General features: G+C 40.2%; 1 protein-coding gene across 6 annotated transcripts in view; it reads left to right on the forward strand.

The window, feature by feature from the left end:
• PIK3R3 (phosphoinositide-3-kinase regulatory subunit 3) overlaps positions 1-25126 on the forward strand; it is a 253064-nt gene that overhangs the window by 205753 nt on the left and 22185 nt on the right. For all 6 annotated transcript variants that reach the window (XM_035123276.2, XM_060276935.1, XM_035123281.2 and 3 more), the window contains one exon: positions 23719-23830. In XM_035123276.2, the coding sequence (XP_034979167.2) occupies positions 23719-23830 (112 nt within the window). The remainder of the gene's footprint in view (positions 1-23718; positions 23831-25126) is intronic.

A 25126-nucleotide genomic window follows, 5' to 3' on the forward strand; every position in this document is an offset into this window, starting at 1 on the left:
TCAGGGATTTGTAATGTTTGCTAAAGAGAGAGAACATAGAAGCTGGGAATGGAGGGTGACATTAAAATTAGTAATAAGTCGATAGTAGGAACTGGATAAGGTTAATAATACAGTAGTTATAAGGAGGGGAGCATATGATTATACAGCATATGACCTCTCCTCATATCCATCCAGATTTATGATGCTTCATCAGACAGTTAAACTTTTTATCAACCACCATGAGGGCTGGGAACTTGATCCGGTGTACAAAAAAATAAAACTGACCTCTGCGGATCTGATGTATGTCTAAAATAGCATGCAGTCCTTAATACATTTGCACTTTTATGATTTGGTTAGCTAGCTGTAATAAATAAATAAATTAAATAAATAAATAAGATCATGTGTGCATATCTATCTCATTTTAAGCTACTTAACTTGTATAATATATTTTAAATCCTATTTTTCTTACACATTTCTGTTGTCAGTATCTGTTTAGGTATATATGTTCCATGTAGCCTTTTAAATTGAGTTGTTTTTGGATTGTATTCAGGAGAATGTTGCAGTAGATACTGGCCATCCTATTATTCTATTCCAATAGATTGAAGTACATGAGATACATTTATCAAGGAACATTTGTGAGACCCCAGAATTTTCCATTCTTGTTCATTCTGTTCCACAATTTTTCCAGGAAAAGTGCTTGTAGGTTATGTTGGAATGCTTTCTCTAAGACTTCAAGTATGTCTCTTGACCCAACCAGGAACTCTACACCCTGTATTTGAAAACCATTGGAGTTCACTCAATTTTTGAAGAGACTTTCCTAGGTAGTATAGTGGAGGCAAATTCATGAATATGGAAGGAAGACCTTCATGACTCTTATCTCACCACAAACTTTCAGAGTGCTTAGATGTGAGAGAGATATCAGAAGTACCGGTAAGTGTAAGAAAAGAAAAAACGGTTCAGAAGTGATAAGTGTGGCTATTGCTAAAAATTGAATTTTCATATGTAAAGAATGCCAATGCAATAAATCTTGTCAAATTTAATATCCAAACTAGATGATCATTCTTTAATTTTCACCAAAATATTTATTATAATAGTTGCCATTATTGAGTTCCTTTACAGAACAACCATGTCAATGCAGTACAGTATAGCGCTGAATTGATGCAGGCCTCCTACTAGCTGTTTCCAGATTTTGTTTGAATAACTTTTGGGGTGTATGAGTAACCTACTACATCTAGTGTTGATCAAGTATCTCCATTCACTTCAGTAGCCCGCTCCTAGCATAAATGATTTGAGAATAATAGTCTAGGTTGCTGCTAGTTTACTAAATCATAGTTTTGTAGTGCAATTTATGGGTGACAGTCTTAGTCTTCAGTTGTCTAAATATTTCATATTGATGGATTAAAGGCGTAGTTGGCTTGGCAGGTGGGTGAAATCTGCATGTCTTCATCATGAGGAACTTGGATCTGGAAGTAATGATATTAAGCAACAGGCACTGGATATTTAGTGGAATAGGTTTGTTTTTCTTATGATGGTCAAAAGCCAGACTTCTACAATATGCTTTTTAAATTATTAAATATATATAGCTAATCTTACAATGAAAATAAAAAAAGAGAATGGGAAGATAATTTTTACCCCATTATGACTCATTTAGACATAATTGAAAATTGTATATGGGTACTTTACCAATGAGCTCTTAAACTTATCAGAGTATATTTAAATAGAGGTACATACTATGGTGTCTCTGGAAAGCTTGTGTACATACTGAGGGCGCTCTCTCGCTCTCTCTCCCCCTCTATTTATAGGAGCATAGGAAGCTGCTCTATATCAAGTAAGGCCACTGGTCAGTCTAGCTCAGAATTGTCTACCAGTGACTGGCAACAGCTCTCCAGGGTTTCAGTCCGGAGGCTTTCCTAGCCTTGTCTGGGGATGCCAGGTTTAAACCCGGGACCTTTTGAATGCAAAGTGTGTGTTCAGAGGTACAGTCTTCATGTATGATAAAGGGAAGCTACCTAAGTTGTCAAGAATATCTTCTCTTGCTTTGCTAGCATTTAATAAGCGAACACTGGCATAATGCATCAGCATTATTAACGTGGTCTGTGGCAGTGCACATTAGTTGAGTGAGTAGATTACATCATCTCCAGTGGCAGTGAAGCACAGTTGTGGAATGTTCAATAGCTTAGAAACCTATTACCTATTATATGTGAGAATGTATAAATAGGCAAATTGGTCTGCAAATTTTTAGATCATGCTTTTTCTTAACTAAGTTTAAAACACTTGCCAAGAACTCATTAATAATAATTTAAAACCCATTTTCAATTGTAAATGGCAACAGTTTTTAGCATTTTTGTCTAGGGAGAGCTTTTGTGTTGCTTAGGAGTGCTAGAACATTATTTTATGGACTATATTGCCCTAGCTGTTCAGCCTTAGCAGAAAATTAACTTCTAGCCAAAGTGTAAGCTTTTATACATGTGTCTTGTGCAGATTTCAAGTTGTTGAAGCAAATTCTTTAAAGATGCAGTAGAAATAGACTATGTAAATTCAGAAATACATTAGTGACAGAGCTTTATGAATATGAAACTTTATATTACCTTTTTGATCAATTATTGAAGGAATGCAAAAGTATATCTTCCCAGGGTGAAAAAAAGTCATGTAGGTTGGATTGTCCTGAAATCCATCGTAATTATTGAATACTAATTATTTGGATATGGGACGCAGGTGGCGCTGTGGTCTAAACCACAGAGCCTAGGGCTTGCCAATCGGAAGGTCGGTGGTTCAAATCCCCACGACAGGGTGAGCTCCCGTTGCTCGGTCCCAGGTCCTGCCAACCTAGCAGTTCTAAAGCATGTCAAAGTGTAAGTAGATAAATACGTACCACTCCAGCGGGAAGGTAAATGGCGTTTCTGTGCACTGCTCTAGTTTTGCCAGAAGCGGCTTAGTCATGCTGGCCACACGACCCGGACAAACTGTCTGCGGACAAACATTGGCTTTCTCAGCCAGTAAAGCGAGATGAGCACCGCAACCCCAGAGTCGTTCGCGACTGGACTTAACTGTCAGGGGACCTTTACCTTTACCTTTAATTAATTGGATGTTAGTCAATTAGATCAATATGTATTCATAATAACATTGTTGAAGTTGGCTTTTTCCTCCTTTAAATTTACTGTGCTTCAGAGGTATAAGCTGCGAAGCAATAGTCTGTATTCTCAGACACACACACCCCTTACTTTGCAGTTAGTTGTCAAGTAAGCTCACTTGACAGTGTTATTCCAAAATGGAGAGGAGCAGGTTTATAAATTCTTGAAAATATTGTTAATGTTTAGCTTTTTAAAATATGATTCGGCAACATCTGAGACTTTGTAAACATTCCCAGTGAGCTATTGCTTTTAACATGAAGTGCTGCAGTAACAAACTTTGCATTAATGGATTATATTACCGTATGTTGAATCTGATTATGGAATGGGTCCTTCTAAATACATTGACATCCGTTCCTTTTTGACTGTCCATTGAATTATACGACTTGCACTTTTTCTTGACTAGCAAGGATTTGAAAGAATATGTACTTTCCTTGTCTTCGTTTCTGTAGGGTGTTGCCTGCTTAAAGTATTTCCAACATGCAAATGATAATTTTTGTTGTTGGAAATCTTATGTAAAGGGGAAGAGCTGTAGCTCAGTGCACACTGCAAGGATACCCAATATAAAAGATACATGTGTGCTTATGCATGTGCATGTACACCAATGTTATTACAGAGCAATCCAGGCATCTCTACTGCCAAGGACCTCTCTTTGTCCCCTTCCATGGGTCATTTTCCCTCTTACTAGCAAAGTGTTTATCCAAGGACTAAATGTGGAGCAGTGTACATGAATTTGTAAATAAGCAAGCAACACAAAAATTACCACAAGGAGGAAAAGAAGCAAAAAAAGTGCAGGCACATAGACAGCTTTCGTGCACTAATTTAGATTATCCAGTGTCCCTGAAGGCACAACATAAAAAGAGTTCCCCCCCTCCTTTCTTAAGATGCTTGGAGCAGAGGGGCATCTACTCTGGGGCATTGGAGACTTAAGAAGTGACACAAGAGTGCAGGAATGGGCAACTTGTAGTACAAGGTCAAGAGAAAAATCTTAGAGGTGCCATAAGTAGGATTTTCTTCATTCTTATGAGTCGTATCATATTGGTAAGGAAAAATGAACTCTTTTCTCAGACTGGCTGTGATCCTGTAAGGTCTGTTGCCTTCTTGTTGCACCCGTCTCCCCCACATGTCTAGCATAAGGTGTCTGAATTATTTTGCTCATTATTTTTCTCTTGTCAACAAGTGCTTCTCACATGGGTCATTTTGTTAGATTTTTTTTTATTTGCTACTTTCAGGCCGTAGTATAAGAGGATTTCCTTAGATGAGGCAGCTATGAGTTAGCTACTGTTGAGAATTGCAAGCACATCTCTAGCCTCTCCTTGAGCCATTGCCCATATGTAAGTGAAAAGTCTGAATGTAGGGCTTTTCCATTGAGCATCCTAGTGACTGGGTAGTGCAGATGCTGGGTTTTTTTTTTTTTTGCCTTTGAATATTCTCAAATGCCGTAGAAATAGTTCTGTGTGCCACATCTGGTCCATGGACTACTACCGTAATTGATCATCTAGAGGCCATCTGATTAAAGCTGGAAGGAGAGGAAATATGTGATGTGTCGATTAGTACTTAGAGGGTTCTGCTCTGGAACCCCTTGGGTTAGACTCGACAACTTTCATATTCTGTTTGTACTTGATGCTATGAGTTGTAGGAGGAATAGTTGAATCTTAGCTGTTTTATCTCTTTAATACTGAAAATAAGAGTGCTAGGGTATATTTATATTGTGGAAGGAACTGTCAAATGCTGAAGAAAACAACAGACTTCAGAACTTAAAATGCCATGGGCTCCTTAACAAAACTTAATTCGGTTCATGAAGGCCTATCAGTACTGGTACTTCATCTTTCCTTTCTGTTGGTGTTTAAGAGAGGGTATAGTGGGGAGTGTCTGCACATTTCACCAGAACCTCTCTGATACAGCAGAAATGAATGGAAGGGGCACTAAGTACTTTGAACCTCTCAAATCGGGGATGCTATAGGATAGGACACCCTATCTCTGATGCTGCTTTGAAATTATGCACATGCTGGGATAGAAATTGCAGTAACATCTCTGCGCTGCATTGCGGGCCTCCTGGCTCAGTTGCACATCAGCAAAAAAGATCATATGGATCAGTTGCACATCAATGTGCCGTTGCTCTTAAAATGGATATGTATTTTTGCACTTGTATAACTTGGCCTAAGTGAATATTAATTTTTTTACTAAGTTCTCAACTGCTTGTTCCTTAAAAGTTAGCAATGGTATATTCCATTTGATATGTGATAAACTAATGTGCTTGATAGTTCCACTTCCTTATCTTTGAGGTTTCAAATGGCAGAATCAAAGCTGGTACATTGTACTTTTCAGGCTTAAGCTCATAGTAATGTAATAGCTTTTTGTATTCTGTTTGTTAAATAGAACATTCATAAGTGCATGTGTTTCTGAAAAAAAATAATGCCGTTGCAGTAAGAACCTCTTCACATGTTTACTTAAAACAGTCTTCACAAGCCTGGTGCCCTCCATGGCAGTGCTGAATGGAGCTAATGGGACTTGAAGTCCAAAACATCTGGAGAACACCTGGTTAGTGGAGTCTGACTTAAAATGTTTTGCGTTGCTGCACTGTACCTTGCTATCAATTAAGCTTACGAAGCTTACAGCAGGGATGGAGAACTTGTTGACCCTGCCCAACCTTCATGGGTCTGCATTCCAACCTCCGAAAGAAAAAAAGAAAAGTATCTACCTCTTCTCCCTCCCTCCATTGCCAAACACACTGCACAAGGCATGCAACACACAGTATTCCGTACGTACCAAACAAACACTCAGCCACACACAGAGAGAGTCACATAGTCTCACAGACTGGGCACACAGGCAGGGTGTGTGCACGCACATACTCAGCATTTCCAACCCTCACTCCTCTCCATTGCTAGGGTGAAGGTGACTCTCCCTCTTCATTTCCTTTAAAGAGGACCTTTAAAGCATAGGCATCTTATCTCCCAAATATAGCATGAAATAGCACAGTGCTAAGATAGGTTGGGCAATGGGAAATGCTGCCTTTTATTTATAAGGAGGAGGCAGAAAGCTTATTTCTGATCTTAGTGCTATTGTGTTTAATGCCAAGATCAGACATACATAGATCCCTCTAACTCCTTTTTAAGGGTTAAGGGTTTTTAAGGTTAAGCCCTACATTATCTGATCTAATTATTAGATTCTAATAATCAGAATATAGTACAGGGGTCGCCATCCTTTTGGGGCCCATGAGCAGATTTGTAAATCAGATAAACTGTTGTCGGCACCACATGTGAAGGAAGTTGAAGGAAGCAGTGGTGCATCTGCTCTTAAAGAAAACGTCATTCGATCTATCCAATTACTGCCCGGTTTCGAATCTTTCGTACCTGGGTAAGTAAGATATAAAGGTAACTGATATACCTTTATATCAGGTCGGGGACAGAGGGTGACGCTAGGGAAGGAGTTGTCATCACGGCATTTCTTAGTGTGTGGAGTGCCGCAGGGCGCAATCCTTTCCCCGATGCTTTTTAATATCTTTATGCGCCCCCTTGCCCAGATTGTCCAGAACTTTGGGCTGCGTTGTCATCAATATGTTGATGACACCCAGCTTTATCTGTTGATGGGTGGCCATCCTGACTCAGCCTTGGGCACACTCACCAGATGCTTGGAAGCTGTGGCTGGATGGCTGCGTGGAAGCCGGTTGAAGTTAAATCCTTCAAAGACAGAGGTCGTCTGGGTGGGTCGGGTCAGGACAACATGGGGTTTGGGGGGCCAACTACCATCTCATGCGGGGGCTCAATTAGTGCCATTGCCTTCTGTCAGGAGTTTGGGTGTAACCTTCAATGCCTCCCTCTCTATGGAGGCACAGGTTGCAGCTACAGCAAAGGCGGCATTTTTCCATTTCTGCCGTATTAAGCAGTTGGTCCCTTACCTTTCTCGCCCTGATCTGGCCACAGTGATCCATGCGATGGTCACCTCCAGGCTTGATTACTATAATTCACTCTACGCGGGGGCTGCCCTTGAAGCTGACTCAGAAACTCCAGCGGGTGCAGAATGCCGCAGCGAGACTCCTTACGGGGTCCTTGCTGCGGGATCACATTCATCCTATGCTTTATCAGTGGCACTGGCTCCCGGTGGAGTACAGGGTCAAGTTCAAGGTGCTGGTTTTGACATTTAAAGCCCTATGTGGCCTAGGACTCTCGTACCTATGGGACTGCCTCTCCTGGTATGCCCCTTGGAGGACCTTAAAGTCCATAAATAACAACACTTTGGAAGTCCGGAGCCCCAAGGAGGTTAGATTAGCTCTGGCCCCGGCCTGGTGGAATGCCCTACCACAGGAGATCAGGGCCCTGCGGGATTTGACATCTTTCCGCAGGGCCTGCAAGATGGAGCTGTTCCCCCTGGCCTTTGGGCTGGACTCAGTCTGAAATCCCCCTCTCTTTTTTCTTTTCTTTTCTTTCTTTTTTTTGGGGGGGATGGAACCCCTTATATGGGATTTTGTATATAAATTTTCCCTCAGCTCTTTTTGCTGGTCCATGTAGGACCAGCATGGATGGTTTGGCCCTGGTGAATATTTGACGTTTTCTCCCCTTATGATCTTGATTTATGGGCTACCACTAAAACGAGGCTGCATTTTAAACTTTATTTTAACTTATATTTTAATCAACTGTTTGTTTTAATGTTTTTACTGTATTTTATATTTGGTGTTAGCCGCCCTGAGCCCAGTCTTGGCTGGGGAGGGCGGGGTACAATTTTTTTATTGTTGTTATTATGTGTCACAACTCTCCTCTCCCCTGGTGTAGCAACCCTAAAATTTGTCCTGTACCACAGTTAAGCCTGGGGGGAAAGCATTCCATTGTTTTATTTGAAGCATAATTTCAGTTGGGGGATGGGGCCCTGTGAACCTCAAAGAAAGCCTCCATGGGCTCTTGTGTATCTATGAGCATCCATATTGGTGGCCCATGATATAATAGATGTGCCAGTTGAGCCATTGGTCATAGTAAGGTGACTAATGACATAGGATGATTGGCAAGTGGGTGGGGCTGGGGTGGTTGGCCAGATTAAGATTAAAAATATATTTTCTAGAACAGGCACCCTCAAACTTCGGCCCTCTAGATTTTTTGGACTACAATTCCCATCTTCCCCAACCACTGGTCCTGTTAGCTAGGAATCAGGGGAGTTGTAAGCCAAAACATCTGGAGGGCCGCAGTTTGGGGATGCCTGTTCTAGAAGTAGCGAAACAATGTAAACAGAACAAGAAAATGAGTAGAAAATATCTACATAAAAACCTTGCATTATACCTCATCTTGCTATGTCGCTGAAAATCCCTTTTCTGAAGACTAATAAAGAAGTGCCTATACATATTGATAGAGAGTGCATTTCATAGCCAGAGGTTACAGATATAGGTTACAATTTAGGACACAAAATGAATATATGTACACTTACGTTTGTAGTATCCCTTCAGCATAGCTGCCAAGTTATCCCTTTTTTTAAGGAAAATTCCCTTATGCTGAATAGGCTTCCTCGTGAGAAAAGGGAAAACTTGGCAGCTATGCTTCAGTCATCTGCATGTAGCAGAAAATTGTGTGTGTGTGTGTGTGTGTGGTGAGATAGGTATGTTTAGCTATTATAGTGGCACTCCTGATCTTTAATGTAAGTTTCTTAACTGAGTGAAATTAATCATTTGTGACACGTTGAAAACCACTAACAGGTATACCCGTATTAAGGCAGCCAGTCATCTTTGGTACTTTACATGTGGTAAAGCTTTAAATGAAAATGAGAAGTAGCAGGTTATGGCAAAGGTCTGTGGTGAGTTAAGTGGTCTTATGTTGGAAACAGTCTACTGTACTGACTTCATCTGCATAAAAAGTTAAACTGAGCTACCTACAAGTTGTGGAATTTTATTTGGGGACATATATATATATTAGGTAAGGGGTTGCCAATGTAGTGCCCACCACCAAGGCCTTCATTGGCACCCATGGGCAGGGCCCCAGACTTTGAGCTTTCATTTAAAAAAGTAAGTCTCTAGCCCTCTAGAAAGAAAGCTATGAAGCAAAATGTGGAGGTACCTTTCCAAGTATCTGCTGAATACTTTTGCCCCCCATACCTTTACATACACACCTCAAACCAGCAGTGACGGTAGTATTATAGCTGGTCCCATTTATATGTGAAGACTTCAGAAGGTTAAACTTGTTTAAATAGGCTAACATTTTTTTCAGAAAAGTGACAAGTTTTGAGAATGATACGGTTTCCCATGTCCTTGGCCCATTCTATCATAAAGATCTCCTTGATATTATTGTATTACTGTGATGTGTATATGTATATATATATATATATATATATATATATATATATATATATATATATATACATACATTATAACTGATGTTGGCCAAACCATTACTTTGAGGTTTCATTTTTGGATGGTAGCACAGCTTGCCTGCTATATGCAAACTTACAGAAGGAAGAGTTACATTTTGTTAGAGGGAAAATAAGAGAAACTAACAGTGACTGTAAACGTAGAAGAAATAATTAAATTCTGGAAATCATGGGTTGTATCCATCTGTGTTGCACAGATTGGTGGACAAATAGTGAAAAATTGCTTCAGTCCCTTTTCTTACAACGGAAGTTTTATTGTCAGTTGAGCAATGCTGTTGAATACATGCAACCCCTTATCTACACGTCTAAATGACGTAAATTGTTGGCAAACTAGTTTGAAAAGCAGGATATAAACAACTTAAATAAAAATCAAGTTGTTGAGAGATTTTCTCTCTGGCTAAAAAGAATGTAAATCCTGTTTAGAACTCCTTAAGCTGAGTTTGGGCAGCTGCTAGTGCTGGGCCTGTGACATGGACATCATAGAGCTCCTTTGACCCTCTCTGATAATAGCAAGCCCTTCTGCTTGAGAAATATCAGGGAACTTTCTGTTATAAGGTGTATTCTGGTTGTGATTTCTATACCAGTCTTACATTAAGGAAGTTAGTTTTGGTGCATGAGTGCAATAGAAAAGTATGCTACTTATTGAAATGTTTGGTACAATAGAGGAGACGCTAGCCGTGTGGTTAGCCAGCTACCTACTGGGTTGGCGCAAGTAGATTAGTGAGTATCAGCTTCCCTGCACCCCTTAACCCTGTAAAGCAGGGAGAGGTAGCCACAATAGTGCTGCAGCATTCTTCCTGCACACTGGGAAAAATAATGCTGCAGTGCTGTTATTTTTGCCTGTGTCACTTGGGAGGGGGGTAGCAGAGTAGAGGGAAGAGCCAGTAGAGGGAAGAGTACAGTAGCAGTAATATCACAGCACTCTGCTATGATACTACCGTAACTTGACTCCTGATGGCCAGGTACTGCAGAAGGAAATGAGACCTGGCTGGAAGGAGTGATGAAGTACTATTGGAGCATATGTTGGCGGCAAAAGACTGAGAGATGAAGCTGCAGCAGTGATGCCCCAGTATTCCATCTCTGCAAAAAGTGTTGTGGAGATGGGAGGAAAGTGTATTTTTCCTAAACTATCTGTAAGGTTATTATAGAATAATGTGGAAAACAAAATAAAATGCACAATATAGAAAGGAAGAAATTGTGGTTTTATTAAAGCTTTTCAGAGTCAACTGAAATAAAGAAGGATTCTGGGTAACTGCAAACTAATGAGACTATTGAAACTGTTCTCTTGAGGTACAATAACTGTAGTTCTTTGGCCTCATTATTATGCCTTTCTGTAGCAACATTTTGCTTCTTATTCTGAAAATGTTTATAGAGCTATCACTTAAGAGAACTGGAATATGGCTTGTACATATGACATATTATTTTGCAACTTGTAATAATTGCTTTTTTAAAAAGTGGTATATAGCAATGCAGCAAATAGCAGACTTTCATTTATATGCATGTGACTAAATGCTGTAGGTTTCACTCCCATGCACACTTATCTCGTGGGGTTATTGATTGTGTATATGATGGTTGATGGTGAATCTCCTTGACATAAGGTGCATTACTGTATTGTTAAATAAACACGTCTTCTGGACAGCTTTTCAAAAACTACCGTACTTTATCTCTGGGAAACTAAGGGTGCCTATAGGATGCATATAAAGGTGCAGATCTGGAGGAAGAGGCTGAGTGGAATCCACAGCAGTCTTGCCACTTAAGCTAAGCACCAAATTATAAATTACTCAGAAGGTCTACTATTGGCTCTCCCAATGTTTTCTTTACAAATGAAATGCCATAATGGGTTGTCCATTTGATTATAGCAGTGTGTGCATTTAACAATTCTGAATGCCACTAAGCCTTCCAAAATGAATGTCCCAATTTAGATTGTTCCTCCCCAAGCAACCCTGCTGAGGTAGAGAGGAAAATGAAGTAACGTGCAGTTTGGCCCTTACAGGCTTACAATTTCTAAAGATACAAGCCTCTATCTAGCATCCAGATTATTTCTTTCCTTAGGGAAAAACAGGCAGTAGAGACTAATTAGTATTATTCTAGATACTCCAGTATCTCCTCTTCCTCATTCTCCAAGGACTTTCTGCTTTACATGAAAACAAATTACAGCATCATTCAATAGAGATAGAGAGTGTAGATTCTAACTGACATGTAAAGAAGATGCTGTTTCTTATGGCTGCTGCAAAAATTGGTCTGGGTTTTATAGGTCTTGGGTTCATAGTCTACATGTAGTATTATCAAGTTCTTTATCACCTTTGCTGCAGTTCTGGTCAGACACTTGTTGTAGAAGAACTGGGTAACAGTCTACCAGTAAGAACAGAACTGAATCATCCCCACCAAATGCTCCTTTCAGTTGCAAATAATAATAATCAAAGCAATAGAAAGAACCCAGCTTGATCTATCTTAGAAGGACACAGAAATAAAAGGGAATGGTTTTGGTTATGTGATGGAGAAAATGTGTTTCCCTGCTGGAAAATTAACTTTAAGATGAGTATTCAACCTGATGACTGGATTCCATCCAGTTAGTCTGCCTGTAACCATCTGATCTCTTTATTTCAGCTTAATACTACTATGAGGACTTTCTCTCTGACTTCATGTTGTTCTGAAGGCAGCCCTGTTTAGGGAAGTTTTAATGTTTTAAGTTTTATTCTGTTTTTAGTGTTCTGCTGGTAGCCGCCCAGAGTGGCTGGGCTATTATTATTATTTAATTTCTTGGATCCTGGGCTTTAACTTTTCTCCTCAGACACATTCTGATTCTCAAAAGTCCAGAAAGCTTCAAAGACTTTCTGAATTATGCATATACCAGTAACATCAAGAGAGCCAGGTCACTTGGTCTTCTAACATTTTTTCTTCAGGGGAGAAAACCTATGACATTGTATTGCATTCTACAAATTGAAAACAACCGACAGACCTTTGCTGCAATCCTATATATTTATAGGATTGAGCTGGGAATAAGCTCAACTGAACCTACTGTAACTTCTTGTGGGGGGGGCACGTATAGAATTGCTCTGTAAGAATGCTCCCATCCCCTAATGCATTCACACAGATCTAGCAAGTGGATTTGCCTGTTTTGTGTTGTTCTTATTGAACTGTCTGGTTGTGTCTGTTGATGGGAGATACACCAAGGCTAGTTGCACATGATTACAGCTAGAATGTACCTGTGAGTCTTAATTCCTGAGTGGTTTGGGCTGCTGCTGCTGATTTTTTTATTATTATTAGAATTTATATAGCATCCAGTACCCAAAGGTCTCAGGTCGGTTCACAGAATAAAATCAAAATATAAAATCACAAAATACATAATCAAAATAAAAGCAACAACCCAATAATCCCTCCCACACACATTTTAAAATCATATTAAGCACACAGCACTTGGGCCCTCTTGGAAACATGGTTACTTCTGTTGTAGATATTGTTATAGGTTGGGGGGACTCCCCTAATCCCTAGAAAATAATAAATGGTAAGATTTTGACTATTTGGGATATGATGGGGAAATACAAGCTGCATAGGAATTCCTTGGCAAGCCTATAGAAAATGATGTGGCCAAGCTAAGGCCAGTGCCAATGCAAGAGAACTGTCCTTGCCTCCTGCCCTGAGGTGTGAACAGAGACACGGGATTTGGAAAGTTGCCAGGGTAAGTGGGCGTGATGTCATAGGAAAAGTGGGGACTTTGGCATGAAGCTTGGAATAGCAGAAAAAAGCACAGAACAATCTTGGTTGGCTGGCTGAAGGCAGGTGAGGAGTGATTCTTTGGACTCCAGGGCTGCACTGCTGTGGGGAGCAAGCCCCCCTTAAGATGATCATGTGGTCTGGATTTCCTCCATCTAAATTCAGGTGTAAATAAACCATATTTATTGAAGCTATGGCAGCCTCTGCCACATCTTCAGTTCTCCAAAGGAACACAAGACTCTGGCTGAGGGCCAAGACCCCTAGAATCCTGTGCACAGGGATTGGAGTGGCCTGTAACATTAACACTTGAGCATGTATAGAAATGGCGTTTCTGTGCACTGCACTGGTTCGCCAGAAGCGGCTTAGTCATGCTGGCCACATGACTCGGAGGCCGTACGCTGGCTCCCTTGGCCAATAAAGCAAGATGAGCGCCGCAACCCCAGAGTCATCTGTGACTGGACCTAATGGTCAGGGGTCCCTTTACCTTTTTATGTATGGTACTAATGAGTTGATATCTTCACACAAAGATGGAGAAATAAAAAACCATATTTAAATTTCCTTTGTGAAAGCACTGATACAGCTTAGTGCTGATTTTACTCTGCCTAATGCTTATTTGGCTCATCAAACTGGAATTTCCATGAAATTCTTTTGTGTGGTTGGTGATAATCTGTCAAGTTTTGTGCCTTGGTGTTTGAACTAGTAAAAGAATGCCTGCCACCTGTTGATCAGCTTTAGGATTTGAATTGCCCTTCCAGAACAGCCAATGCTAAATTACTGGGATGAAGTACAGAAGACCCTGTCACCTTTTCTTTAAAGCTATAATTCCTTCAATTCATTTTGTTGAGTTTTATTACTAGAGATTAACAAAGCTACATCACAGATTGTTAGCCCAAATTAAACATTACATTTTAGATTCTTCTAGAGAAGAACTGCTCCCTCTTAGAATGGGAAGAACATGTGGGTCAGAGTCCCCATTTTTTGGATCTTAACACAGATTTATTAATAGATAATACTTCCCACTGAAACATCTGTAGACATTCAGGGTGAGATGTCTTTGTCAACTTGGCAATACTACCTGGCATGAGTCTTGGTTTTGGAGTCCAGGATTTAGGGTGCAAGAAAAGAAATTACAGTAGTACCTCCAGTTATGTCACCCTCTGGTTACATAAACTTCAGGATGCGAAAGCGGCAAACCCGGAAGTATTTGACCAGGTTTCGCCCTGCATGTGCACATGCACAGAAGCGGTCCTCAGGTTGCGGAAACCTCAGGATCCGACTGGACCTCCGGAATGGATCCCGTCCGCAACCAGAGGTACCACTGTACATAATACTATTGAAGCTGCCATGTTTGGATGCATGTGCAAAATTAAACTGGGATTTGAATATGCTTGTTCCAAGGGGCAAATTATATTTCTGTTCACACGTATTCATCTTAAAGCTATATTCTGGTTCAAAAAAATATTTTATCTGCTCTGCTCAGCCCATCTCCTTCTAAAGGAGCCTCACTATTCAGCACCCCAGGAAGATCATCCTTTGGTCTTGCTGCGACTACTGTTTCATGATGTCATGGTGCTTTTAGACTATGCTGCTTGATAACGGTTGAGAAGGCATGTGAATAGTTGCTGGTCAGTGCTTTAGTACTACTGAATCCTGTGTACTTACTCAGATATGATCAGAAGAGATACCAAGCTGATAGTTTTCATAATAAACGCTCTGTTTTTTCATCTTGCAGATGTTCTAAAGCAAGGCTGCAAGCCTATTTCTTTTCTGCAGATAATTGCATTTAGCGATACAGACCCTAGCTTATGAAATGTATTGTAATAAATTACTACTTCAGATACTACAGAACCTCTTGTCTTTGCATTTAAAGAACCACCTAGGCACAAAACTGACAAGTAATATGGGAGATAGTAAAGTTTTCACCACCTTGGGAGCTTTCTTGTACCATTCTAATGTATTAGGGCAGTTCTCAAAAATTTTATTTATTTAATTTCTATACTGCCCTAAATCCGAAGGTCTAAGGGCATGATTTCAAATCTGAAACTAATACTGTTAGTTTGGGAACAAGTGGGAGGAGTCAGAAATAGACATAACAAAACACCACTGTGAATTGTTGCACACTGTTTTCCAGAGATCCACAACCAATAACACCACGTTAAGTGAGGTAAGCTCTTAGATGTAGCATAGCCATGCCCCATACAATTAGAGGCCCAAATAGATATTTCTTGAGTTAAGGAGTCTTGCTGTGCTAGTGCTTTAAGAATCTGCTCCAAGAAAAATGCATATATTAAGTTAAATTAACTGGACCTTTTTTATATTGTAATCAAATACTACAATCAGACATGCTGGCTAAACAAGAAATAGTCATTTGATGTAATACTGCACAAATGCTTTCAGTTCCCGTGTGTTTTGCTTATGCTATGAAAAAGATCTGAGTAACAGCCAGGCTTTAAGCCCAGAAATGGGGATCAGCTATTGCTTGTGTATCTCAGGATTCTAGGTGTAACCTGATACCTGCGGTACCTAGCTGCAAGTAATTTCCATCTTACGGAATCATAGGAACATAGAATTGTAGAGTTATATTGGAACTAAAATATCCACCTTAAGTTTCATATTTATTTTTAAATTCCCCTGCCCCGGTTTTTCTCATCCCCTGCCTTTTGTAATAGCTAATCTGACAGATAAGAGAACTTCTGGAAAATTATTCTGTAAGATTTTTGTTGGTCCTAATAAAAAGTATTGCTCAACAGTGGATTTTGGAGTCTTTACTGTTGAAAATAATGTAAATTGCATTAGAAAGAAAGTAACTGAATTGCTTCCACTGTCTTGTTACAGATGAGTCATGTCTTTTTCTTTTCATTGCCTTACACATGACTCTGAAGCTTCAATTTGTAGTGTATTTTGAAACATAAAATGTCTTCACACAGAGGTTGGAATTTTGTAAAGCAGAAAAGCAAAATCATTTGCAAGAGCTGAGCAGCTGTACTGAAAGTACCTGCTAGAAACTCCACAGATACAGTCTATGTACTGACGTCACCAACGTATGATCTCAGTACTGTGCTTTCATTGGCTGAAGTGCTATTTCCTTTCAGAGTCCAGTTTCTCGAATCCCAATCAGAGTTAGCTGAATTCTGAATGCAGGTTGGTTGGTGGTGCTGGCTTAGAGTGGGAGTAGGGTTACTAATAAGCAGGCTCTCGAGAAACCATTCCACTGTGAGAAATGGTGTTTATCTTTGCCTTTGTGAGAAATTGTGTAACTTAGCAGTGCATACCAGCTAGCTATTGAAGTCTAGATCTGATCATGCTTATGTACAAATACAGAAGAAAGGTTTTGTTGATTCACTCACTTATTAATCTTGAGGAAATGGCTAAACATAGTTTTTTGAACTGGTCATGAGTGCTGCCATTAGTAGCTGTTTCTGCTTCAGTGAACAAATAAAATCAGAGCCTTCTGCAAAATCAGGATTTTATTTTTGCATAAATATGGTTTGGGGTAATTCAGGGGAAGTGCAACTTGCTTGACAATGAAATATTGAATATCAAACATAATTTTATGGAGGAAAAGGCTAAAAACAATATTTTGAAAATAAAAGCTGGGTTTTCTGGGATTCTATCGAGCACACAATAGGCAGAAAATAACTTTGAGGCGTAAAAGGTGCCCTTTAATTTGTTAGTTCAATTCAACACTAAGTTTTCTAGGTGATTTGGTAGCTCTTGTATTGCTTCAGTGAAACATGGGAAAATCCTCATTTTTCATAGTGGACTGTTTTAAGTCTTTATCATTTTATTCCCCTCTCAACAGTAATGCATTAAATTATGTTATGCTTGGTGGCTGCAAAATTAAATTTGGGAGCTTATTCTAAAGTCCATGTGCCTATGTACATCCTTACATAATGTTAATTTAGAATTGTTTGAATTTCCTTTTTTGTATTTTACTTATACTATAAACCACCTTGTGTGCATTATATCCCAAAAGGCAGCATATAAAAACAATACTAAATAAAAAATCAACTGTTATGCTCCTGTATCTCTAGCACTGTTTTAATACTGTCACTTAATACAGTTCTGTAATTCACTATTATACTAGTACTGTTGGAACAGGTGTGGATAGTTCCTGCAAGTGACCAAAGTGACTTCTTAAATCAGAAAATTAAATACTTCACCAATTGTGCTTTATAGGATGAAGGATTTGCATTTTTAGATTGCAGCTTCGTTCCAAATGGATACTAATTTACCAAGCAGATGCTAATTGACCATAGAAGCTATTGTGTTATATTTGCTGTACAAATATCAAAAGGTACAAATGCCTTATAAATATGAGGACCTAGTGCCAGTTTTGAGGTACCTTCACGTGACTGTTCCATCTTTCCATGAACAGTACCAGTTATTTTAAGAGAGCTTTCAAGGTAGCAAATAAATTAAGATATTTTAATGTTAAGAAAATATAAGCCTTCTGCAACCAGTTCCTAGAGCAGTTCCCCACTCATTTTCAACAAGATACATTCCTTTATATAAAAAAAGTATTTTTCAGGTTCAGAATCATTTCTCATTCTTTCCCTGTGGTATTCCCCACCTCCTTGCTTTGTGGTGTGCAGACCACCAAAAAAAGGAGGTTTTGAGCTTTCTCCCTCCCCCAATATACAAAATAAGTCTTACTTTGCCTTATTTTGTCTAATGTCTCTTTAAGTTCTTGATATTTAGGCTTGGTCTTCTTTCTGCCCTTGTAGGTAGGAAGGCATTCAACACTGGTTTGGGTCCACCAGCAGGGGTTAAAGGCTTTTTCTGAGAGGCAGAAACTTCCTACCAGTCCCTGCTGTTTCCAGCCTGGGACAGTGGACTGGCTTTTATGGAGTCCTGAAAAGAGAGATGCAAGAGCAAAGAGGGCTTTCTAGCCTCAGAACTGTTGGAGCCTTTTATTACTCCCTGTGGTTTACTCTCTCTGTGCCAGCTCAGTAAGAAAAACCCAGGAGGACTGCAGGAAGCTGCTTTCTAGCACTCTTTCTGTGCCATAGAGACTAGCTGAATTCCTCAGCCTCCACCGCATCCAGAGGCAGGGACCATGGGCACCAGTCTGGCAATATAGAAGAATGTTTGGGTAGGAAGCTTCATCTCAATTTGCTTCTTGGGGAAATGGCTACTGCTGCATGGCAACAGTGGCCAGTGGGGAGGGGATTTAAAACCATTAAATTAACACGAGTTTTTATTTTTTTATTTTTTTTTTAAAACTAGAATATCCTGTAGAGCTTAGTGAAAAACAGGAATACGACAAAGCAAAAATGTGTGGTCCTTGTATTTCCTACTTCCAGTAAAATGGCAATTTGGGGAAGGTAATTCTGAGCTAGAAAAGGTCTTGGACAGGAGGGGGAAGCAGTGAAGTATAGGGAAATATTTCAGAATCCCATGATGTGTCGTTTACACTTTGGTTCAATATGTTTTATTCTGTTCAACAAAATAGGGATGTACTTTTAGGTGCCCTGGTGGGACATTTTAATTTGGAGATACAGGGTGTGCTTCCCTTCTGATTGTCAGCAGCATTTGTTATTGTGGACCATAGTATCTTACTGCATCATCTGGAACATCTAGTAGAGGTTGCCATCTCACTGATTTCACTCTGTGTCATTTTGTTAGAACAATCCCAGATAGTGGTTAGTATAGAAGCCAGCCCATCCTCTGGGATATGCAATAGTGGGTTCCACTGGCATCAGTTTTATCACCTATGTTACTTAATATATCTATAAAGCCACCAGGAGAGATAATGCAGAGCTTTGTGGTTAGGTATAATCAATATACTGCTGTCACTACATCAAGCTTTATTTTTCTTTAAGCAACTTCTCTGAATTGGTCAGTGGAAGCTCTCTTAAGATAGGTGACAGTTAACAAGCAGAAGTTGAATCAAGACAAGGTGATTATGTTGATTTGGAGGCTTGAGACTCTGAGACTGTGAAATGTACCTATTATCAGTAGTATATTTGTTGGTTTATTGGAGCAGGTATGCATCTTGGATCTATTTCTTTCCATGGAAAAGCAGTGTCCTCTCCAACCACCCCCAGTTGCATCTGATATGCTGTTCTTATCCTTTTTTAGTGGAGGTAGAGAACTTGCACCAAATTTATCTATACCTTTGTAATTTCCAGGATTCACTACTGCTGTGTGCCATAAGTGGGGTTGCTGAAGACTATTCAAATACTGCAGTTATTGCAGAATGCCACATGCCTGCCTGTTTGTGAGGGGTGGCAGATGGAAACATAATTGACTGTGCTTTTCCAGTTGCACTGCTACTGTTGAAGTTCTTAGCCCAATTTCATATGCTGATTTTTGAATTTATGTATTTATAAATGTATTTGCCAGTATTGGTATATGAATGTTGCAGCTGGAGAAAGAAGGGTTAACTGCCTAATTGTTGCATGGGTGATTTTCCTAAAGGGTGCACCTGGAAAGGGAAGTCTTCCCCAGCTGCAAACTCCTCAAGCTCACCCTCCAGCAATTGGACTTGAAAAAGACCACTCCCCATTAGAGCCCACTAACTTTTTAAGATCTGCATTGAGAACTTCCCTGTTGCTCTCCTACCAGGGAGGTTATTTGTTAATGGTAAGCAGAGTGTTATTTGGGCTGCACCAGCTTTGTGGAATGAATGAACATACCACCACCACATATCATTTTTCTTCCTTCCTTGCCTTTAGATGCAAGTCCCATTTGTTTGGGAATATTAGATTGAGGGAGGAATTTGATTTGGTTTTGATGTTTACTTTGAATGAAATGGTATTAAATTGAAGTTGTCAGTGGCCTTAAGCAATTGTAGAAAGGTAAGATATATTTTAAATTAAGAAATAACTTGTGTCACAGTCCCCCAGATCTGTAATGTCCAAGTCAGACAGTGTGGAGTAAGGGAGATTGACTGAACTAACACCCTTCTTTGTGTGCTGCTTGTCATTTAGACCATCTTTCCATTCTTCCACATGGAGTACTGAGCACTTCAGGCTCGTACACAAATATCTTATTCGAGTTTCTGGGTGTGCATAAACTGCACAAATAAGCCTGAGTTGCTAGGTGCTCTGTGAAGTGGAGCAGAAAGCCTTAGGTTGCCTTCTGTTTAGCTTGTGCATCTAGCGGAAATGCAGCATGCAAGAGCAGCATGGATTGATTCTCCAAAAGGTCTTAACACTCCTCTCCATATGTGTGTGTTCAGGCACCCACAGATCAACTGTTCAGCAGGTGTCCCTGGCCTTCTGAAAATGCCCACCTGCACACAGGTCCACTGCTGAGTTATTCACAAACTGCAGAGAACTTGGGAAGGACTCTCAAACATGTGAAGGGGATGGGCCGTACACAGCCAGTCTCATCCTCAGGCAGAATGAAATACTTACCCTCAGGCAGCAGATATTGGGGGAGGGGCAGGAAATGGCAGCAAAGTGTTGGAAGACAGAGCTGGGTGCCACACAGCCTGCCCTCCAGCTCCTATGCTGGCATTCTGTCCTGAGGTGCAATGGAAGGTCCACTTTTGTTATTCTTGAAATGAAAAGCAGTATATAAATTCTTTTAATAGTGAATAAATATTTGCAAGCTGACCTATGTGTAACAAAGACTAAATCTCACTGACAAATTTAACAACTCTAAAACTGAACTGGCGCCTCAAATGATAAAAATGGGTGTAAGACTCTCAGGGTGGAACTGCATGATTCAGGGGTGCTCTGTTAGGGTGCTGACTGTATTTTGTGCTGACTGTTGGATGACTCTCTCTCCCCCCCCAATATGAATGGTTTCCCCCCATGTATTGTCAGAATAAGAGTCAATCTAGTGGGTGTCAGCACCTCTAAATGAGAGGTAGTATTGGGGTTATAGTACCCCAGGTGAGAGGCAGAGTAGGCTGCCTGAGATTTACCTTCTCTCATTCTCTCATGATCTTTTCTCTCTCCCCTCCTTTTCCTCTGTCTTCCCGTGTAGTTTTCTTTCTTTGTGTACTGGTTGGTTGATTGCTATGTTGAATGTTCTAGCTTTTGCTAGAACTCTTGCTGAGGTGGCTCTCAAAGAGTAGCACTAAGAGAGTAAGCTTTGGCCCCTGGTGTTTAACAATCTTGTGCTGGCTTAGGGTTCCTTCCAAGCCCTGACCTGACTGGTCACTGAGGAGACACACCCACCCACATAGGACCATCTGTCCAGCACAGGAAAGTCACCAGCTCCTAGATCAGTCATACCTCCCATTCTCAACATCTGTCTTGTCTAGATTTGGCTTGTTTACTAATCATTATTCAGTCCAATACAGATGCCAGGAATCCACTCAACCAGCTCACCTTGTTTTGCTGGAAAAGGAGGAATAGAACTGAGTGGCATTGGCATACTGATAAGCTCAACTCCAAATCCTTTGATAAAATCTCCAATGGTTCTGAATAGATGTCCAAGGCTGAACCATACAACACTCCCTAGCATAGGTCTAGCCAATGTGATGTCCTCTAGATGTTATTAGACTACAACCACAATCAGTCCCAGCCAGGGATCAGGGATGATGCAATCTGCTGTGCAACTGTATCTGGAAGACACCATATTGGCCAGCCCTGCCCTAGCGCAACTCCAGGGCAGGGGTCCTGACCCAAGCACTACCTTCTGAGGTCTACCCAACCAAGAGTGGAACCAAGATGCAATACTACTATAATGCATCCTTGGTAGACAATATCATCCATACCATCTTTCTTGCTTATCAAAAACAGCATAAAAGGTTTTATTCTCTGCATGAAGCTCCCAGCATAGGTACTCCACCAGGGATTTGTAGGTGTGCTCTAGCCTCTCAGGAGAACACACATGTGCAACCTCTTCAAGCAAGATGTGCATATTGTTGTTGTTTAGTCGTTTAGTCGTGTCCGACTCTTCGTGACCCCATGGACCACAGCACGCCAGGCACTCCTGTCTTGCACTGCCTCCCGCAGTTTGGTCAAACTCATGTTCGTAGCCTCGAGAACACTGTCCAACCATCTTGTCCTCTGACGTCCCCTTCTCCTAATTCATAATTATATGCATGTGGTATATGTTCTTAATATATATGTGTGAAGCAGTCTTTTATCCTTTTGTTGCAGCATCTCTGAAGTTCTTAAAATAATCTCAAGTAAACTTGAATAATTCTTAACCTTAGTACTTTTTTTCACTTGCACTCTCAGTGTCTGTAGTGTAGTAACAGGCAATGTTTTACATTTGAGGATGTTGCTAAGTCCAGTAGACAATTCATTAAAATATTCTTCTTCCTGCACACTTTTTTCCACAGTGTTGAGAAAGAATAGACCTTAGAAAACTGAACAGTATGTTACAAAAAATGTGGATTGATACTTTTTTTACAAATGACTTCGACACAAATTGAAGTCCTGACACTTTGTCAGTAGTCCAATGGCTTTTATGGCATGGAACTGCAGTGCAACATAAATTGCCAGGGTGGCTACACAGATATGCAAAGCCAATCCCAAAATGCCCTGGTCTTTGCAAGCATAGCCGTAGGCTAATTTTCAGTAAAATAGATTGGAGCGTGGCCAGTCCTAGGGTCAAGGGCTGGAATTTGGATTATGTACTACTCTCCTTATATATTTGGAGTTTCAGTCTTCTCTGGATGCAGAACATGGAAGTATGTTGCTGTAGTTTGAAAAAAGTAGAATGTTTTCCCTAAGCACTTCACAGTCAACTTCAGAATTTGCAACTCAATGTGTTACTTTCCATTAGCCCCACTCTCTCATGGTGCTGGGCTCAAGTATTGTATTATCACCGAAGGCAGAACTGTGACTGATTCCCAAACTCACAGTGTCTTCTGCAAGACTAGTGTCCTACAGGTGTCCAATAGATGGCCCAATCCATAAGTTTTTTCATGCTAAAAAAAAAAAGTTCCAAAATCTGTTCTAGGTGTGGTTTTAATTTTATGGCCTCTAAGCCACATAAGCAAACAAAACCAAATACCCGGTAATCGGTCTGGCATTGGGCACTGGCTCCTTGTGGTTCCATGATGGAAGAAAGGTGGGCTATCGATGTGAGAAATGTGAACGTGCGGAATTTGAGGAAGACATAGCAAAGAACCAAACCTGTATCCTGGAATCTGGCTGTTTTGTATGCTGCCAACTGAATCTGATGCTTGATCAGCAACTCAGAGTTTGAATGACTAGTAAAATTCAGTATAATTTAAATTGCCTTGATTCAGCATGTGCAAGAACAGTGAACTACTGTACTTAGGGCACTTAAAAGTAGCCTTTGAAACAGAAGTCAGTGAATCATCTTAACTACTTTAGTGTGGTAGGCATTGTAGAAGTAAATAGAAAAATATTTTGAGTAATTGATTACTCTTAGCCAAATGATCTTTCATTTAAACCAAACTTTTTCTAAACTTAACTTTCTGTTTTAGTACCACAATCTCAGATGAAAAGAGATTTCTGTCACTTTCCTTTTCTTTCTCTTCAGTTCTCACGGGTCTTTAGTACCATACAATGCTTTACCTAAAATGTATTATTTCCTGATTGAATCCCTTGTTTAATATTTTGAAACATCGTTATAAAGCCAAAAAAGTAAACCAGCAAAATCTCTCTTCCAGCTCTTCCTCCAAAGCCCTCCAAACCAATAACTCCAGTAAATACAAGTGGGATAAAAGAGAACTGCAGTTCATCGCTGCAGGATGCCGAATGGTACTGGGGAGACATTTCAAGGTAAGATATTTTTTTCCTGAAGGAGAATGTGGCTTACTTGCAGCTTTCCTTTATATCATAGGGCTGTGTATCCTTTTGGCCAGCCTTCTGGAGGCCGCATGCCTTTCCCATATGCAAATCACATGCATACCCCACATACCATACCCAGAATCTTATATGTGCATCATTTTAACTTTATTGAAGCCTTATTTTTTGTGGGGGGTATTGGAGAGGGAGGGAAGGTTCTTCAGCTGCACTTCTCTCTGAGAAGAATGTCCCACATACCACTTTTGACAAAAATAGACTTTTAATTGCTCCAATAGAAGGCATTTTTGAAGCTAGATTGTGATGTATGGAGGGCTGCATCACACATGGAGGGAAAAGTCCCTGAATAAAGCCATTTTACACATAATTGCAGTGGGAAAGGTACAGAGTGAGGTGGGGACAATGCGGGCAGGATCCAGAGGCCCTATGAGTCACATCTGGGCCAATGTTTCTATACCCCTGCTTTGTATGTACATATTAAAATGTATTACTATTATTCAGGTAACATTGTGAACTGATTAATCTTAAATTTAGTGCACATATATCATTTTCTAGACTGTGTTGTCACCATTTTAAAACAGTTAAGAAATCTGTAATAATTTTCACTATGAGGCTGGGGATAAGACCATAAGAAGAGACTGCTGGATCAGACAAAAGGCCCATAATAGCCAACATCCAGTTCTCATGGTGGCCAACCAGATGCTCATGAGGAGCCTGCAAGCAAAATGTGAGCACAATAACACTCTGCTCACCTCTGATAACCACAAGCTGCTATTCAGAGGCATACTGCCTACAACAGTAGAGGCAGACCCTAATCATAATAACTAGTAGCCATTGATAGACTTATATTCCATGAATTTGTCTAATCCTCTAAAGCCATCTAAATTGACCACCACTTATGAGAATGATTTCTGTATGATTTTTTTCTATGCACTGTGTTGCCTGTCCTGAATCTTCCAACATTAAGAATTGTTGGATGTGCCCAAGTTCTAGTATTATGAGAGACAGAATCCCCCCCCCCCCCGGTCTACTTTCTCCACTCCTCTATCATGTCTGCTCATACTTGCCTTTTATCTGAACCAAAAAGCCCCAAGTATTGTTGTAACTTTCATACTAGAGTTGCTCCATCTGCTTGATCAATTTAGTAGCCCTTTTCACAAACTTTTCCAACTCTACAACAGCCTTTTTGAGATGAGGTGACCAGAACTCGTACACAGCATTCCAACTGTGATCACACCATAGATTTGTATAATGGCATTACAATATTGGCAA

This window comes from Zootoca vivipara, chromosome 7, assembly GCF_963506605.1.
Source record: "Zootoca vivipara chromosome 7, rZooViv1.1, whole genome shotgun sequence".
NCBI classification, from domain to species: domain Eukaryota; kingdom Metazoa; phylum Chordata; class Lepidosauria; order Squamata; family Lacertidae; genus Zootoca; species Zootoca vivipara.